Source organism: Cnephaeus nilssonii (genome assembly GCF_951640355.1).
Source record: "Cnephaeus nilssonii genome assembly, chromosome: 19".
NCBI lineage: Eukaryota > Metazoa > Chordata > Mammalia > Chiroptera > Vespertilionidae > Cnephaeus > Cnephaeus nilssonii.
In genome coordinates, this window is record NC_137090.1 from 15,786,171 (window position 1) to 15,804,527 (window position 18,357).

General features: G+C 44.8%; 1 protein-coding gene across 4 annotated transcripts in view; it reads left to right on the forward strand.

Annotated features, from left to right (window-relative positions):
* Window positions 1–18,249, forward strand: part of STAT3 (signal transducer and activator of transcription 3) — a 50,381-nt gene extending 32,132 nt beyond the window's left edge. Inside the window, exons 5-24 of one of the 4 annotated variants that reach the window (XM_079798525.1) lie at window positions 140–235; window positions 408–489; window positions 671–765; window positions 935–1,086; window positions 3,097–3,255; window positions 3,398–3,490; window positions 4,285–4,344; window positions 6,399–6,428; window positions 6,528–6,621; window positions 6,720–6,767; window positions 8,631–8,714; window positions 9,387–9,485; window positions 9,591–9,726; window positions 10,619–10,671; window positions 10,910–11,004; window positions 11,120–11,259; window positions 11,760–11,972; window positions 15,126–15,168; window positions 15,453–15,565; window positions 16,176–18,249. In XM_079798525.1, the coding sequence (XP_079654651.1) occupies window positions 140–235; window positions 408–489; window positions 671–765; window positions 935–1,086; window positions 3,097–3,255; window positions 3,398–3,490; window positions 4,285–4,344; window positions 6,399–6,428; window positions 6,528–6,621; window positions 6,720–6,767; window positions 8,631–8,714; window positions 9,387–9,485; window positions 9,591–9,726; window positions 10,619–10,671; window positions 10,910–11,004; window positions 11,120–11,259; window positions 11,760–11,972; window positions 15,126–15,168; window positions 15,453–15,565; window positions 16,176–16,231 (1,941 nt within the window). In that variant the 3' untranslated portion in view covers window positions 16,232–18,249. The remainder of the gene's footprint in view (window positions 1–139; window positions 236–407; window positions 490–670; window positions 766–934; window positions 1,087–3,096; window positions 3,256–3,397; window positions 3,491–4,284; window positions 4,345–6,398; window positions 6,429–6,527; window positions 6,622–6,719; window positions 6,768–8,630; window positions 8,715–9,386; window positions 9,486–9,590; window positions 9,727–10,618; window positions 10,672–10,909; window positions 11,005–11,119; window positions 11,260–11,759; window positions 11,973–15,125; window positions 15,169–15,452; window positions 15,566–16,175) is intronic. The other 3 variants (XM_079798527.1, XM_079798526.1, XM_079798528.1) reach the window with 3 other exon arrangements.
* Window positions 18,250–18,357: the final 108 nt, after the last annotated feature.

Sequence of the window (18,357 nt, forward strand, 5' to 3'; positions counted from 1 at the left end):
TGTTTCCCTTTCTGTCACAATGGCTATAGCATCTCAGGCCAAACAGGAAGGGTAGTGGGGTGGGATGAAGACTGGACAGAGGTATTTCTCTCCCCATATTTCCTGCATTCACATGTATGTCGACTCCCTTCTTTGGCAGCAAGGGGGCCAGGCCAACCACCCCACAGCTGCCGTGGTGACAGAGAAGCAGCAGATGCTGGAGCAGCACCTACAGGATGTTCGGAAGCGAGTACAGGTAAAGCAGGTCTGGGGGAAAGACCCCTTTCCTTAGGGAGATTGCCTATGGGTTCTGCCTATATCTTTCATTGTGATACTGGCTTTGTTTTTATTCTTCTCAAAGACTTTCTTTTCCCTCTCCCCAAGGAAATATTTCCTACTGCTGTGTATTTGTTTGCTTGCTTTAACAGGATCTAGAACAGAAAATGAAAGTGGTAGAGAATCTCCAGGATGACTTTGATTTCAACTATAAAACCCTCAAGAGTCAAGGAGGCAAGTGAATATTAGAGATGTTATAAATCTCCTGTAGAAAGTGAGTTTGTGTTACCTGAGTTTCAGGACTTATTTTTATTGACTCTGTGTTCAGACTTTGGGGGTGGGTGTCCTTAAGGGAGACTAGTTACTAAGGAAAGGAGTGTTCCCCCAGGTCAAGGAGTTTTTCCTTCCTCTACAGACATGCAAGATCTGAATGGAAACAACCAGTCAGTGACCAGGCAGAAGATGCAGCAGCTAGAACAGATGCTAACTGCTCTGGACCAGATGCGGCGAGTAAGAGCGTGGGACAACTCCCTCTGCGTGTCTCACACCCTGTGGGATCTCCGGATCTCGTGGCAGAACCTGTCTGGTTTCTAAGTTCCTTCCCTAGAATTGACCACAGCATGTAGTTAGAGATGGTCTGAGGAAATGTTTACTGACTTTTGTTTTGGTTTCCAACCAGAGCATCGTGAGTGAGCTGGCGGGGCTTTTGTCAGCTATGGAGTATGTGCAGAAAACTCTCACGGATGAGGAGCTGGCTGACTGGAAGAGGCGGCAACAGATTGCTTGCATTGGAGGCCCTCCCAACATCTGCTTAGATCGTCTAGAAAACTGGTAAAAGATGAAAGAGAAGTTTTTCCTTTCCTTCTGGAAAGCTGTGCTAAATTATGATCATAGCTGCAGGCCCAAAGAGTTGGTACTGTATCTCAAAGGTGGGGACTTTTTGTCTAGAAAACTAGTAAAAGATGAAAGAGAAGTTTTTCCTTTCCTTCTAGAAAGCTGTGCTAAATTATGATCATAGCTGCAAGCCCAAAGTGTTGGTATTACATCTCAAAGGTGGGGACTTTTACATAGTCAAATTTAGCTCTAAGAGTTAAAGCTTTCACTTTATTTGGACAATTTTAAAAATAAAAATGTATTTATATTACTATACTTTAAATCTGTTTTATTTTATAATTTATATAAAGTTTTAGGTTTTATTGTATTTAACAGATTAAATTTTAAACAAGTTTTTTTGTTTTTTAATTATTTTTGAGAGTGGAAGAAGGGGAGAGAGAGAAAGAGAGAGGGAGAGAAACATTGATCCATTGCCTCCCCCACACACCGTGACTGGGGATCAAATCCACAACGTGGCTATGTACCCTGCTGGGAATTGAACCCTCCACCTTTGATGTACGGGATGACACTCCAACCAACTGAGCCATACCGGCCAGGGCCAAGACTAAATTTTAAGTTTTAGTTAGTTAAATAATCTAAAATGGTACAAGCTCTTTATAAGGGGAAACAGTTCAAATCCAGAAAATTAATAAAGACAAGAAAGTATTTTAAAATTGAATTATTCAGAGCTACCTACAGTTAAGATTTTGGTGACCATCAGTCTAGACAGCTGTTATTGTATATATACACAAAAAGAGAGAAATCCAAGCATTTTCATGTTAGTGGGTTTGTTCTTTATGTTCTTCTATAATCTGCTCTTTTACACATTCATCTAGCACATCTTTATGAGCACCCTTGAAATGCAAGGCCCAATAATTGAATGGGTTGCACCAGCTTCAATAAACTAGGAGAAACTTGATATGATGGGGAGCCCAGATACACAGAGCATGAAGTTGAAAATTCAGGGCAACTCTACATGAGAATACCTGTTCATATCCTCACTAACCCCGAGTTTTGTTAATTTACTGAAAGCAGTTTTAAATGCTTTCTGGTCAGGGAACCAAAAAGCTTAAGTTCTGGGGATGGGAGAACTTAAGTGCCAGAAGGGAGTCAGAGAGCTCAGAAGTCCCACCTCTACCCATCTCCCCTGCATCTTTCACCTTCTTTCTTTGAGGTCTTTTAGTCTTTATTAAACTAGTGGTAGACCATCAAGGAGAGACACTGATATTTTCTATTCTTAGGGACAGACTTAATAAAACTTTGTCTCCCTGTTCACTTTTTTCTATGTGCATGTTATCAATATTTTGAACTATAAAGTCATATCCTTTGATCCATTGAAAGTCGATGTTGAGAGGGCTCCTGGGGATCCTGCAGTTCAGCCCCTTCTCTCATGCAAGGAGACATTGAGCCCCACAGTGGGGAGTCGGCCAAGGTTACACAGATAGTGAAAGGCAGAGCTAACTTAAATCCGTCTTCTTGGGTGGTCTTACCTGTAATGTTTCCCCAGTCTTCACATTTGGGTACAAGGGTAAGTTAGGATAAAAAAGTGAGTGCCAAATTTCATATTTCACATTATCTGTATGTGGGTTCTATTGCTTGTCACTATCCAGTGATAACTCTGTTAAATACCTCCTACTAGCATAAGTTTTGACACTTCTTCCTCTGTGCCTAGCTCTCTCTTTGAAATGCAAAACTTTAGGAAGGGACTATTTTTAAAAGGCAAGATAAATTTCCCCTTTCCTTATTTAATGAAAAATAAATTCCCCCTTTTCACATTTAATGCCCCTGAATTGCACAAATACAAATGGTAAATTTCTTGTTATGTCTATTTTTCCACAATAAAATAAGTCCCCCTTTCTAATTGTAGGGGATTACATAGTAGTGTTTATCTATAGTATACCTTTCCCCCTCTCATTTACCCATGTACCCTCCCTTAGGTCACTGGCAACTTTCTTATTTTATTGGCAGGATAACCTCATTAGCAGAATCTCAACTTCAGACCCGCCAACAAATTAAGAAACTGGAGGAGTTGCAGCAAAAAGTTTCCTACAAAGGGGACCCCATTGTACAGCACCGGCCAATGCTGGAGGAGAGAATTGTGGAACTCTTCAGAAACTTAATGAAAAGGTAACTTAGAATCCTTGGCCCTTTCCCTCAGCACCCCCCTCCCCAATTACATCCTTGCACAAGAGATTGACTCACTTCACAGGCACAGGATGAAGGCTGGCCCCTGTGTAGTGTGTGAACTGCTGTCCTCTTGCTCTTTCAGTGCCTTTGTGGTTGAGCGGCAGCCCTGCATGCCCATGCATCCCGACCGGCCATTAGTCATCAAGACCGGTGTCCAGTTTACTACAAAAGTCAGGTGGGCCAAGGCGCTTCTCTCCTGGGCAGCTGTTTTATTGAGAGGCATTCTTAGACAGGAGCAGAGTCGGTATTCGGAGTTGTTCTTCACAGGCAGCACAGACAGTACTGTGGAGGGTGTGGAATTTGTTGGCGTAACATTGACTTGCTCTTTGTTCCTTCTGTCAAAAGCTAAGGAATGGTCATCTTTTTTAGGTTACAGGGGCATATTTTTATGATTCTAGTCCTACACTCTGAGACAACAGTGTCTCTGTTTGCCTTGAAAAAGGGGCAAAATAATACCAGTTCTTTCTGTTCTTTGAGCCTTCTTTTCCCTGAGGATTTTAAGGGAAAGAGTAAGGCTTAGTGGTCTAGAAGCTAAGGGGGACCACAGGGCAGATGGGTGGTGGGCCTGCAGGGAAGTGTTACTTTCACACTCAAGTCAGACAGGTATGTTGGGGTTTGCCCTTCTGCAGTGAAATTTCCCCCTTAGATATTTGGTTTTGTGTTGCGTTTCAGGTTTAACAGAAAGAAAACCAGCTGTAGAGCGTGTATTCCTGTAATATTTTTCATGAAATGGCTTTTATTATCCTTTGGTGAATCTCTTACAACTTTGTCCAAGTTCTTAGTTCTTAGGCTTTTTTTTCCCCCAGTAACTTTGGCCTAAAGGGGTGATGCTTAATTTAAGATCAAAGATGGTTCTGGCAGGAAGAGGAATTTGGGATTGTCATTTATTCACTTCTTAAAACTTTTTTTAAAAACTGGATTGTTGTTGTTTTTTGCTCAGACACTTGTTCTTCTTCTTTTTTGAAATAGATTGCTGGTCAAATTCCCCGAGTTAAATTATCAGCTTAAAATTAAAGTGTGCATTGACAAGTAAGTACTCCTTATCTTGGCTCTTTTTTCTCTTTTTCAAATGACAGAGAAATGAGCACTTTGACAGACATGTGAACTTAAGAGACTTTATCTCCATTCAGAGATCTTTGTTTTTTTGAACAAATGTTTTCATAAGTTTTGCAGAGCATTGTCATTTACATGCCTGCACAAAACCACAGAGCTAGTGGTACAGATTTGAGTTGTGATTGCTATTGTGACCTTGAGTCCCTCTTTTTCTTTAATTTTTTACTTGTAAATGCAATTTATATTATACAAAACTGAGAATATATAGGGGAAATGGATTTTCAAAAATTGTTCTATACTTCATTACGATGGAATAATTTTCAAAGTTTGACAGTACCTTTCGAAAATTAAAATGCACATGCCCCTTTAAGAGCTTAGAAAAGAGAAAAAAATGTATTCTTAATTTTGGGTATAACAATTATTTCTCTGGAAATTTCATCCAGAATGAACTGGAAAATAATTACTTAATGAAATAAGGGGCTTGAGGAAGGTGCTAGGTTTAGTAAATAAATAAGCAAGCAAAATTAATAACCTTAACCATATAGTAGCATTAACCAGTTAGAAATTATAATAGAAAAACAATCTCATAATAAGCAAAAAAAGTAAAATATATTGTGATCAGCTTAAACAAAATGTTTAAGATCTATTTGAAGAAAACTGGCATTTTAGTGAGGAAGGGATATTGTAAAAAGTGGTGTGACAAATCATATTCCTGGATTGTAGACTTCTAATCCTACTATAAAGATGTTGATTATTTTTTTTATTTTTTAAAATATATTTTATTGATTTTTTACAGAGAGGAAGGGAGAGAGATAGAGAGTTAGAAACATCGATGAGAGAGAAACATCGATCAGCTGCCTCCTGCACACCCCCTACTGGGGATGTGCCCACAACCAAGGTACATGCCCTTGACCGGAATTGAACCTGGGACCTTTCAGTCCGCAGGCTGACGCTCTATCCACTGAGCCAAACCGGTTTTGGCTTGATTATTTTTTTAAAATATATTTTTATCGATTTCAGAGAGGAAGGGAAAGGGAGGGAGAGAGATAGAAACATCATCGATTAGAGAGAATCATGGATTGGCTGCCCCCGCACGCCCCCCAGTGGGGATCGAGCCTGCGGCCCAGGCATGTGCGTAATATGCTAATTAGACTGGACAACCCAACGTCCAAAGCCAGGGCTGCAAGGGCTGAGGCAAGCGCCGCGGCTGTGAGGGCCGAGCCCCTTGCACGAATTTTGTGCATCGGGTCTCTAGTAAAATAATAAAAAGGAAAAGACCAGGAAATGTGACTATATAAAAAGACTATATATTAAAAAAACATAGAGTTAAAGGACAGTGGGCACACTGGGAATAGTATACCAAATGTGGATGCTCTGAGTTTCAGGTAACAGTAAACCTTTACAGAAAATCCAGTGTGACTTAAATAATAAGGAAGCTTGCAACCCAGTATAACTGGAAATGCAGAGTTAGGGCAAGTTCCTGATGGTGAGATCAGTGACTCATTGATGGCATCAAGGACCCAGAATTGTTTGTCCCTTCTCTGTCATCATAAGCATCACCTGCATTGCCAAGTTCCCTCTGGGTTGCAACATGGTTGATTGTAGCAAAGGCTATGTGCTTCCTTTCTCATGTTCACAAGCTATGGGATATAAATCCAGCCTGGGTTGTAATTCCTTCCCAGTCTGATTGAAACTGTGTAGGTCATGTCCTCACCCCCCTGGAACACTGCACTGTGGGCATGTTATGTTCTGATGGACTTAATAATCGGGATCCCCTGGAGGTAGGCATGGAAGGGTATTGAGAAGCAAAGTTCTGTTAGGAAGGGAGCAGATGATGTTGGGTAGACAACCAGCTGTGTCTACTACTTAAGCATGTACAGATTTGGTATATTTCACATAACAAATGTAATTGAATGATAGAAATTTCCAGCAACACAGCAGTTTTTCTACCAGAGTAAATTACAGGTGTTTAAAGTAGATTTTTTAAAAAGAAACACAGTTTTATTAACACTGGTTTGTGTTCTTAACAGAGACTCTGGGGATGTAGCAGCTCTCCGAGGGTGAGTTCAGCCTGGAGGCTTCCTTTTGTTCTGTTCAGTCTAACGTTGTCCTCTGGCCACTCAGTGACTTATGTGGTTGGTTTTTCTCCTGTGATTCAGATCCAGGAAATTTAACATTCTGGGCACAAACACAAAAGTCATGAACATGGAAGAATCCAACAATGGCAGCCTCTCCGCAGAATTCAAACACTTGGTACGCGGGAGGAACCTGTCCTTCTCCGTGGGCTCTGGCAGAGGGAGAGGGTAGGGGTAGGCCTCACGTGACAGAGGTGCTCCTTGCTTTTCTTACAGACCCTGAGAGAGCAAAGATGTGGGAATGGGGGCCGAGCCAATTGTGACGTAAGTTTTTGGGGGGATAAAAGCCAGCTGGGAGGGTTTCTTTGAGAGGGAAAGGAAAAAGGCTGTTTCAGTTGTAGTCATTGAGAGAAGTTGCTGTGGGCCAAAATGACCTGATCCGGGAAGTCGCATCCGCCATGAGTTTTCTGGCTGGAGCATTTCCCTGATTGTCCCAAGAGTTAGCACCCCATTAAGTAGGAGTGGAAAGTCCCTTGCTGCGTTACCCACACCCATTTAGCAGCAAAGAAGCCTGCCACCTGGCCTGGGGCTTTCCAAATTCCTCTTCCAGCCTCTGCCAGCCGACTTGTTTTTCTGACTGAGGAGGGATAGAAGGTTGGAACAGATCTGAGTTAGTTAGTTTAAAAAAGAAAAAGAACAAAAGAGCAAAACCTACCTGTTCTTTATCCCCCTTATTTCTTCTCTGCCACCCATTGATTCAGATGATTGGATTCTTAGTGTCAAAAATAAACTTTAGAAAAAAATAGATAAATGTGACCAAAAAGTAGTTTTTAATCTTTAAAAAAAATTATGACACCCTGTTCTTTTTCTGATATTTGTCCCGAGCTTTTTTTCTCTTTTCTCTAAAATGTAGCAGGCCTTAAAACACACACACACACACACACACACACACACACACACACACACACACAGCTACAACAAAAATGAATTGAATTTATAATATTTGACAGTAAAGAGTGAAGTAGTTTATGTACAATGTTATGGAAAAATGTATGTGGCACATTTATTTAGATAAAAGCCAGATGTAAAATATTCTAAGTAGAATATTAGTATATTCATTTTAAAAACACATGACACTGTTTTATGTGTGTTCATGTATGCATTAAAAAATTCTAGAGGAATATACACTAAGCAGTACTTATTTATTTGTGCTGCTATTAGTATCTTGAGTGTACTCTATACTATTTCTGTAATAGTTGCATTTTAAACTGAACACATACTACTTTTATAATCAGAAAAATAATATTTTAAAAATGAATTGAAATTCTGTTTTTTAGAAGTCATTAGTAACTCTTGCTCAAAATAAGGTTGCTGGTGGGAGTATAAATTGTTAGAGTGGCTTTGGAAAACAATTTGGCATTATAAAAGGAGCATACTTTATAAACCAGCAATGCCGCTCCTGGGACTTAACAATAGAGAACCTTCGCACACGTGTGCCAGGAGGCATGTACAAATGTCCCAACAGCCTGGTGGTAAGCCCTGAATACAACTCACATTAATACCCATCACCACCAGAACAAGTAAATGATTTGTGTTGTAATCATATGATCGAATACTACACAACAGTGAAAATGAATAAATTGCTGATGCACACAACCACAAGGATGCCAGAAGTGAGTCACCAAATACATAGGGTATGATTCCATATGTATAAGGTTCACAAACATTTAAAACGAAACAATATATACACTGTTTAGAGATATAATTATGGTCAAACCATAAAGAAAAGCTAGGAAATAATAAACCCCAAAGACAAAATAGCAGTTACAAAGGGACAGGGATGGGTTTGGGAAAAGACGCCCAGAGAATCTCAATGGTAATGGTCTTTTCTTTAAACTGGGAGGTAAATACACAGGCATTCATTGTTTTTATATTCTTCGTGCCTTACGCATTTTATAAATGACCTGTTTGGATCTCTGTAATATTATAAAACTCAGTAAAAGATCAGGTTGAGTGTCCTAGCATTGGAGAGTCTTAGTGTTGAAGAGAGCATGTGCATGGAGTTGTGTCCCTGACAGTTTGTGCGTGGCCACCTGGTGGATTACTTGTCTTAGTGCAGCGTGGCTGTGGCATGTTCCTCTCCTCCACTGTGGCTGTTAGTACCGAATGTCCTTCTTGATATCGTAGGCCTCCCTGATTGTGACCGAGGAGCTGCACCTGATCACCTTTGAGACTGAGGTGTATCACCAAGGCCTCAAGATTGATCTAGAGGTGAGTTCTGCCACAGAATGGGGATAGCGCTAATGCAGGGCTGGTTCTGGACAAGGACTCCTAGATGGGATTTTTCCTACAGAAGGTGGAGTGATGATGACTCTTTGTAAGGCACTGCATTCAGTTTTGCTTATTTTTCTCCTAATAGTCTTGCTTGAATGCTTAGAAGGTAAGCATTAAGCAAACTTGATATAAAATCTGTATGTAGAAATTGATGACAGCTGATTTCTCAAGTTTGGGCAAGAAGTATTTAAAAAGCCAATTATTTTAGTATACAGAAAATCATGGCCTCTGCATTCTCTTTTCCGAACTTTCTTGATCTTTAAATTAAAGACAGACCTGCAAAGGCAGGAATCCTAGTCTTGGATTTCCGGGACCTCTCTGTTTAATGGGCAGATACAGCTTCTATTCTTGAAGAATCTGTGGACTGTGAGTCCAGCTTTGAGCAAGTCAGGTTTTACAAGTTCTTAGTAATGTTCAGACAACAAGCTGAGTCCTGCGGCCTGTGTTCGGCATTCTTCCTACTCTGGTGCAGTTTATGGGTGTGGTTTATGGCATGGCCTTTTATTCTGAACCCCGGGAGATACTGGTGAAGAGATTTTTGAAGCCATGAGGGCCTTCTACCTCCCTTCCCTCCATACCCAACCAACTCATCTCCCACTTACTCCACAGACCCACTCCCTGCCAGTGGTGGTGATTTCCAACATCTGTCAGATGCCCAATGCCTGGGCGTCCATTCTGTGGTATAACATGCTGACCAACAACCCTAAGGTTAGTGCCTTCTGACTCCTCACTGCCCAGAGGTGGTGGTGGCACCTCATGCAGGTCCTCAAGCACTGTCCTCATCTAAGTGAGCAAATGTGTTCTTTCCAATAGAACGTGAACTTTTTCACGAAGCCCCCAATTGGAACCTGGGATCAGGTGGCAGAGGTGCTAAGCTGGCAGTTCTCTTCCACCACGAAGCGAGGGTTGAGCATCGAGCAGTTGACTACGCTGGCAGAGAAACTCCTAGGTCAGCATTTTACCTCTTCTCCCTCCTGCGCTCCTCAGAAAAGGAACCTGGCCTTCACTTAGGAAAGTTTACTGAGCAAGGCTCTGTGCCAGGGCCAGAAACCTGTGCTCCTGCTGGTGGGGAAGTTAGGTGCAGAGGAAATTGGCCTCCTGGTGATTTTTCTTATGAGGCGGGAGGCAGATTTCTTTTCTTGTGGTGGCATCTCCCTCACCTCCCAGTGCATGTTAGAAGGTGGAGCTATAGGCTTGATATCCCTGTCCATTTCTTCAATAAACCGTAGATAGAAAATTTTTAGTAGAGATTTTGTGTGTTACCTGGGCTATAAGTATCTTGGTCTGTGCTGCCACTAAATGTGGCCCTGTAACCCCAGGTGTCAGCTCATCCGTGTGTCCCCGGGCCACCACTAGCTCGGGAAGAGCAGGGGGAACTTGGTACATCACCTACCACCTCTGCTGGACTAAACAACAACTCAGGGAGGAGGGGGTCACATGATGGGGTTGGGTGTGTGCTTGCTTGCGTAAGCACATGCATGTCTGCACATGGTGGCAACCTTCAAATACATGAAAATCAATGGTTTCATGGCCCATTGTAGGACAAGTGTATATGAGTGTGTGTTCTGTCTTAAGAATTAGCTTTTGTCCTGGCTGGGTGGCTCAGTTGGTTGGTTGGAGCGTTGTCCCAATACACTGGGGTTGCGGGTTCAATCCCTGGTCAAGGCGTGTACAGGAGCCAACCAATGAATGCATGAATGGGTGGGACAACAGGTGGATGTTTCTCTCTCTTCTCTTTCTCTCTCTCTCAAATCAATAGATAAAAATTTAAAAAAGAAATAAAGAAAGAAGATCTTCATTTAAAGCTGGAAATTATATTACTTTACTCTTTTTTCCTTCAGGACCTGGTGTGAACTATTCAGGGTGTCAGATCACATGGGCTAAATTTTGCAAAGTAAGCAATCTTGTTAACTCCTTGCCATCACGTCTTGGGAATAGTTGTGGGAGGTGATGCTCACTTGTGAGGTCGCTGTGGAGGGTGCTGGGCCTGAAGGCCCTAGACTCTTAGTCCAGCGGCCAGTAGGACCTGCCTGAGGGTAGATAGGCCTGAGGATGTTGGTGGCGTTGAACCCCTAGGAAGGAAAAAGCTGGGATGGTGGTAGACTTGGCCTTCCCATTATTCTTTTCTCCAGGAAAACATGGCTGGCAAGGGCTTCTCCTTCTGGGTCTGGCTGGACAATATCATTGACCTTGTGAAAAAGTACATTCTGGCCCTTTGGAATGAAGGGTAGGTTAACATTCTTGTGTCTGGCAGAGTACACAGGTGTAACAAGTCACCTGCTGTCTCAGCAGGCCAATGGCTGGGCCCCTTCCACCCTAACCTTGTTCCTCTTTGGCTCCAGGTACATAATGGGCTTTATCAGCAAGGAAAGAGAGAGGGCCATCTTGAGCACCAAGCCCCCAGGTACCTTCCTGCTGAGATTCAGTGAAAGCAGCAAAGAAGGAGGTGTCACCTTCACTTGGGTGGAGAAGGACATCAGTGGTAAGCTTGGCTGCTCCCTCTCACTCCATTGCTGCCGCCATGGCTGTCGCTAGTTTCAAGCACCCACTGCCCCCTAGTGGGAAGAGATGGCTTTGCACCCCTGCCTGAGACTTTCACAGCAAAACACACTTGGTTGACTTCTTTTCTCTAAATTTTTCCAGCTGAAGGATTAGTTAGCCAATTTTGTTTTGCTTGCTCCAGGGGTTAATCATTTCCTAGAAATTTGCAATTTAAGTTTTATTCTTTATCTCCTTTCTTCCCTACCCTGTTAATATAACTTATGCAAGTAGTTATTCAAATGTATTACCCGTGGCCCAGCTGGGTAGCCTCTCCAGAAGCCTGTTGATATCCTCCGTGCCCGGAGACTGGGCAGGATTCAGGGTCTTGAGTGCGAGGTTGGCCTAAGTCTTTCCCTCTCAAGGAAAAATAAGCGAGGTCGTTTTCCCTGAGGTTACCTAGCCATAGGTTCCATTATCTTCCTTTCCCACATCCCATGACAGGTAAGACCCAGATCCAGTCGGTGGAACCATATACTAAGCAGCAGCTGAACAACATGTCATTCGCGGAAATCATCATGGGCTATAAGATCATGGATGCTACCAATATCCTGGTGTCTCCGCTGGTCTATCTCTACCCCGACATTCCTAAGGAGGAGGCGTTTGGAAAGTATTGTCGGCCAGAGAGCCAGGAGCATCCTGAGGCTGACCCAGGTAGTTGTTGATTTTCCATGTCAGACATTTAATTCTGGGGAAAAGTGGGGACTTGTAGGACCCTTGGAGAACAGGCAGTGGGGACCCAGTGATCTTTATTTCTCTTTATGGGAAAGGACTTTGTACTGAGTGCTATTGGGGTGGCTAATGGGTTAGCGAGAGGAGAGGACTCAGAGTCACTAGCGTCTGCCCCCAGGGAGCGCCCTCACCCACCCCCACACATTCATTCCCAAAATGCTGCAAAGAGAAAGCAAGGACAGAATTCTTTAGTAACAGGATGCCCAGCAAGCAGAGTGCCTCTCACATAGTAGATGCTAGAAGGTTTGTGACCCAGACTTCAGTCTAGCGTGTTTCCTTTTCCCCGTCACTGAACAATGTAAGCAGTGTCGAGTGGGATGAAGAAAGGCTTTCTGCAGGAAATGAGTGTTAGCAGCATCGGAACATGGGTTGAAAGCAGAGTCGGGGAGAGCGGTGATTGAAAGGCAAGATGGTAACTGGTGGGAGGGGTGTGGAGTTGGTGTTTAGAATGTGTAGCTATTGGAAAGAAGATGTTTTTTAATGTGTTCATGTAAGCTACATGCAACTTATTTTACGTGAAACCTGTAATCTCTAGCGCTGTCATCAGCGTGGAGGGACAGAGCCTTCTAGTCTGTTCCTGTCAGTGTTTGCTGCTTCCAGCTCTCTAGGTTCTCTGTCTAGATCCTGATGAGGAAGCTATGATTTGCCATGGTTGTTTTTATTTCACTTTTCTTAATCATGGAAACCAACAGTGGCTTAAAGTGATCCTTTGAGGTTAGCTGCCCTGCCCCAGTTGACTTTGCAAAGATGGTTTTTGTACAACTAGCTCACACACAAACCCACCAGCTTCCCTCCCACTTTTTCATAGGAATTCCCTCTGAAGAATTCCTTGGGGCTGAAATTTAAGCTACTTGACAATTGACTTTCCTTTTCCCCTTGTTCTGGTTTTGAGTTTTGTTCATATTCTAGAAGAGTTTAACTCTCACTTCCTGTCTGCTACTTATCTCTCTCTCCACGTTGTGCTTCAGTTGGGAGATCTCTTTATCAGGCCCTGTCACACTGCTCTTTGTTCCTCTGCAGAGGACAATTAGGCCCATGTGCTGGTATTTCGACTAATTATACTTTCAGGATCCAAGTTCCCACTCTGAGGCCATGCCCTCCATAACCACCCACCCCTCCTGTGTGCCAGGGAGGCAAGGTCCTGTCCTGCTTGGAGACATTGGTGTTGCCTCAGGGGCAAGATGCCAATCACAAAAAAGGAACTAATTACTTGAGCGTTTTGCCTGCGTCCTGGTGAGGCAAGTGCAAGCAGTGTGCGGGGAGGGGCTTGGTGTGGTGTGAGCCTGGAGATGGGGTCCAGGGGGCAGGTAGGGGTGGACAGGAGGTGTGTGCAGCCCTTGTTTTAAAATGGGCATCCCCAGGGAGATGAATCTGTGGCCATTTCCTTTCTACTCTAGTCACGAAGGTGTTATTATCTCCCAGGGACCTGGGCGTTCCAGTGACTCGTCCCTCCTCCTTACTTCTCTGTAAGCCCACACAGTATTTCTGTATGGCTTTGGGAGAGAGCCCCTCTTAGAAATGACAAATCCCTTACCTTACAAATTGGATAAAGTACATTTACAACCTTGTATGGAGCCACAAATTGGCTTTTAGTCTTAGCTCTCCTGCGCTTCTGCTGTTCCATTTCAGGATGAAGCTCTTTTGCTCAGCTACCCAGATCATTGGTGAATTAAAATCCTTTTCTATCTGGGGTGTCAGCTCCCCTCAGATCTGGGCAATATGGATTTCTAAGACACCAGAACCCTGCCTCAGTAGCTTCTTTGGATTCTGCACTGTATAAATCTATTTCTTGGCCAAAAAATAACTTAGGTTGCAGGGATCGAAGGACCCCTTGGCAATGCTTTCTGTCAGATTGTCATTATACTTTCTGATTCCTCAGTTTCTATATAAGCCCCTAGCTTTATAAATGTGCTGCTCTCAACCTGCCCCACCCTACTCCATGCCTCCTACGTGATCTGTTCACCTGACCGCCCCCCCCCCCCCCCTAAATTTCATGCCAGTGTCTCCAAGGTTCCTTGACCTCTTGGTGTAAGTATTTAGTACCTAATATGCATTTTTTCCAATTCTCACATGTCTAACTATAGAAAAAGAATCAGCAGGAGACCAGAGATGGGCACCTCCCTCGCCCCCCTCCCATTTATTTTACACATAAGAAATTAAGGGCCTTGCCCCAGGTTCTTTGTTATTGAATACACCCGGCCTCCTGTTTTCCAGTCCAGAGTCCATTGTACTGCACCACAAACACCTTCCTTTTATAGAGAGGCTGCTTTTTCTGTGATGTAGTTCTCCAACTGGAGAGTTACTGATACCCTCACCTAAAAGTGTAATAGAGGCAGATTAGTGCCAATAGGAATGGAAGGTGTGACCCTCAGCTTTGGAACCACAAGCATCAGAGGCTTCACGTTCTCTTAGCGATTCAGGGACGGTGGTGACTGAGCAGGACACCTACACTGCATACACTCTGCTTCTGCATGTAGAGAAGTCATCCGAGTGACACGACCGGCCAGCATACTATCCTCAGACCACATCCAGGCAGTTACATGTTTACACAATCCAGGGAAAGCATGAACACAAGGCTGGCATTTATCTGGGCTCAGGTGGGACAGGGTGTGCTGAAAAGTCTCTGTAGTTAAGGAAAACTTCATGGAACTTCCAAGCTGCAAGTGCCTAGAACAGTGATGGCGAATTTATGACACGCGTGTCAGCACTGACACGCGTAGCCATTTCTGATGACACGCGGCCGCATGCCGAGGATGAAACATTTGCTGCTCCTGAGGATGAAACATTTGCGACTAGATTTTTGGAGTTAGTTTTTTCCTCAAAGTGACACACTACCCGAGTTATGCTCAGTTTTTTGGCGAAGTTTGACACACCAAGCTCCAAAGATTGCCCATCACTGGCCTAGAACAGCAGATCGTGTACAGAGAGGGAGGGCAGCCCTGAAGGGAGATGGCGGTTCAAAACAGTCTCTGCTCAAGGATGGAGTGAGTTTCAAGTCCAGCCCAGCTGAGGCAGCCGCTTCCTCCTGCCCTGCACCGAGAGGGGCACACTCAGTAAGGCCCGTTTTCCTCTTCCCAGGTGCTGCCCCCTACCTGAAGACCAAGTTTATCTGTGTGACACCGTAAGTGGCCTCCTTTCCCAATTTTGCCTCCATTTCTACTGTCCTCAGTTCCCCTGGAAATGGGACACGGGGTGAGAGCTCCTCTGCGAGGGTTGGAAGGCCCTGGGCTGTGTTTAGTTCTCACGGTGATCTTGTGCGTTTAAAAAGATCGAGCTTTTATTTTTCTGTTGGAGACCAGAGTTTGATGGCTTGTGTGTGTGTGTTTTGTTCTTTTTTTTTTTTTTTATCCATTGTGTCTTGTCAACCCGGCCCTTTCCCCTCCCGCTGCTCCCCATTTCCTACAGAACGACCTGCAGCAATACCATTGACCTGCCGATGTCCCCCCGCACTTTAGATTCATTGATGCAGTTTGGAAATAATGGTGAAGGTGCTGAACCCTCAGCAGGAGGGCAGTTTGGTGAGTATTTGGAGGGCAGTTGGTCCCCCTTGTGTGATGGCCCGTGTGCAGAGCCAAGAGCTGGTCACGGGGATTGTAGAAGGGGCTCGAGAGCGGCGCGCTCCGGCGGAAATGCACCGCGCCACGTGTGTAAGTGTAAATCTTCCAGTAGCCACATTAAAAACAGTGAAAGGAAACAGGTGAGGTTAATTTTAATATTTTCTATGTAGCCCGATAAATCCAATATCCTATCATTTTAACGTGTAAGAAAAAAATGAGTGAGGTTTTTGCACTCTTTGAAATCTGCTGGGTGTTTTGCAGCCACAGCCCCTCTCGCTTTGGACTAGCCACTGTGACTCCAGGCTGCCGCATTCAACAGGCAGCCCTGGGTCTTCTTTAAGCACATGGAGTTGGGAATGAGTTAAGGTCGGAAGGGACTGCGCCCTTCCAGGGCAAGATCCTGTAGGGAGGAGAGTGAATCTGGGTTATCCAACCCTGTCTTGGCCACAAGGGGCAGGAGACTGGGTGGCAGAGGTGGCCTGAGCCTTTGTCCCCCGAAGGGCTAGGGGTGTGTGCCTCGCCAGCTGCAGGGCTCAGGCCACTGACCAGCTCTCCCTGTCTGTCCCTCCAGAGTCCCTCACATTCGACATGGAGCTGACCTCAGAGTGCGCTACCTCCCCCATGTGAGGCGCCAAGGACCGAAGCTGCAGCGAGAGATGACGGAGGCACCTCTCTGTGTTCCACCCCTTAGACAGCCAAGCCCCAGAGCACCCGAACTCCTCACTCTGTGGTTCCAGACTTGTTTTAATCTCCTACTTCTGCTATCTTTGAGCAATCTGGGCACTGTTTTCAAATAGAGAAATGAATGAATGTGGGTGATATGCTTTTATCTAAATGCAAATAAGAAAGCGCTCTCTGAGACTGTGATCAGGGGATGTGGAAGGGGTGGCAAGAGGGAGGAAAGGAAACATGCGTTTTTGTCCCCCTGCCCTCCTTTCTCAGCAGCTTGTTGTTGTTGTTGGACAAGTGCCTCCTGGTGCCAGCGGCATCCCTCTGCCTGTTTCTGTAAGCTAACGCCACAGGCTGCCTCCAGCTGCATACCCCTGGCACTGCACTTTTAACCTTGCTAACATCCAAATAAAAGATAGGACTTTCAAAGCCCCTAGGTTTCTTTTTAAATTTAAAATAATAATAATAATAATAATTAAAAGGCAAAAACACTGTATCAGCATAGCCTTTTTTCTGTATTTACGAAAACTCAGTTAATCGCCTCCTTGGTGCTCCAGGCATTCAGCTTTCTTCAGGCTGACACTTTATACAAACCCTGAAATGGCCTCAGGTCCAGCCCTTAAAGGACCTCTGGAGCTGTGGCGTGGCCTTTGGTTTTGAAATAGGAAGGTTGAAGGAGAGCCTAAACATTCTAGTCTTTTTTAAATAAACAGAGTTTTTATTTTCCTTTTATGTGTTGGTCTATTAGTAGGTAAGGCTGGCAGAGGGGTACTTATAACCTTTCCTCCCTTCCCTCTTGGACATGCGCTCCTATTCAGAGCCCGGTGGTTCTGTGGGTGCCTTATAAGGAACGGGGTGACTCTCTTTCCTCCCCCCAACCCCCCCCTCTCTTATGGCATGGCCCCTTGCAGTGTCCAAAGGTCCCTTGTCCTATTTGCTTTAGGAGTCTGGTCTCGGGACCTTCTGGAGTAGGAGGGAGAGAGTTACAGGTTGAACATGACTCAGACAGTGGGGCCCCACCCGAGGGTCTGGTAGAGCTCAGGGAATGTGGTTCTCACCCCAGTTTCTTGGTGATTGCCCACAGCACCTGTAATTACTTCTTCACTTGGTTAACCCAGGGGCAGAGGCTTGCTGATAAACTCAGTCTGTCCCTGTTGAGGGAGCGTGCTCCCAGCTTCCCCCCAACACTGGTGACTCTCTCCCCGCTGAGGCCCCACCGCTGAGGCAGAACAGGTCGAATTTACTGTGTACTTGGGGACACTCAGGAGCGGGAGAGGTGGTCTTTGCTATTGGGGCCCCCTCTGGCCCAAAGGCATGGTTATAGTGGGTGGTCCCAAACCACCTGAGCCAGCCGATGAGAGTTTCTATGGAATGCTGTTTGGTGTACCCCAATTAGCCAGTCTCTGAATGAAGGGGTGAGGACTTCCTCTCCAAGACACACAGGGGTTGCCCTTGGCCGCCCTGTCTTCCCGCCTAGAAACGGTTGACAGGTTGCACAGAGCTCTCCCTTCTCCAGCAACTCTTGTTCATAATAAGCTTGACTCATAACATGAGAGATCTAGATCCGAGGGACCTGGAGCCAGGATCCGGCTTCTCTGGAGCAGATGTTGTACAGTTCAGGGCTTTGAGTAGCTTTTGTATCTGGGTTTAACTCTGGTTGTGGCAAAGTTCTGAGAGAAGCTGAGACTTGGTCAGCCGCTCCCTTAAAGAACCAAGTCCTCCAGGACCTGCCCGTGCTCTCTCCTCTGTCTGCCCCTGCCCAACCCCCGACCCGACCCGACCCCAGCCCAGCCGAGGGGTCCCATTGATCGCTTAACCTACTTATACAGTGGTTTTAAGCTGTTGTCCTGGCCACTGCACCAAATTCCAATGTATACTTCATAGTGTAAAAATTTATATTATTGTGTGTGTGTTTTTGTATATTGCTGTACCTACTTTAACTTCTAAAAATAAAAATATATAGGACCTGTCTGGTAGAGTGGCAGCTCTGTCTCTGGCTGGTGGAGGTTCTGCGGGGGCCTGACCCGCAGGTCAGGCCTGTGTCTGGAGAGGAGGTGGCGGCCCTGCTCTCGGGTCACCTTCGC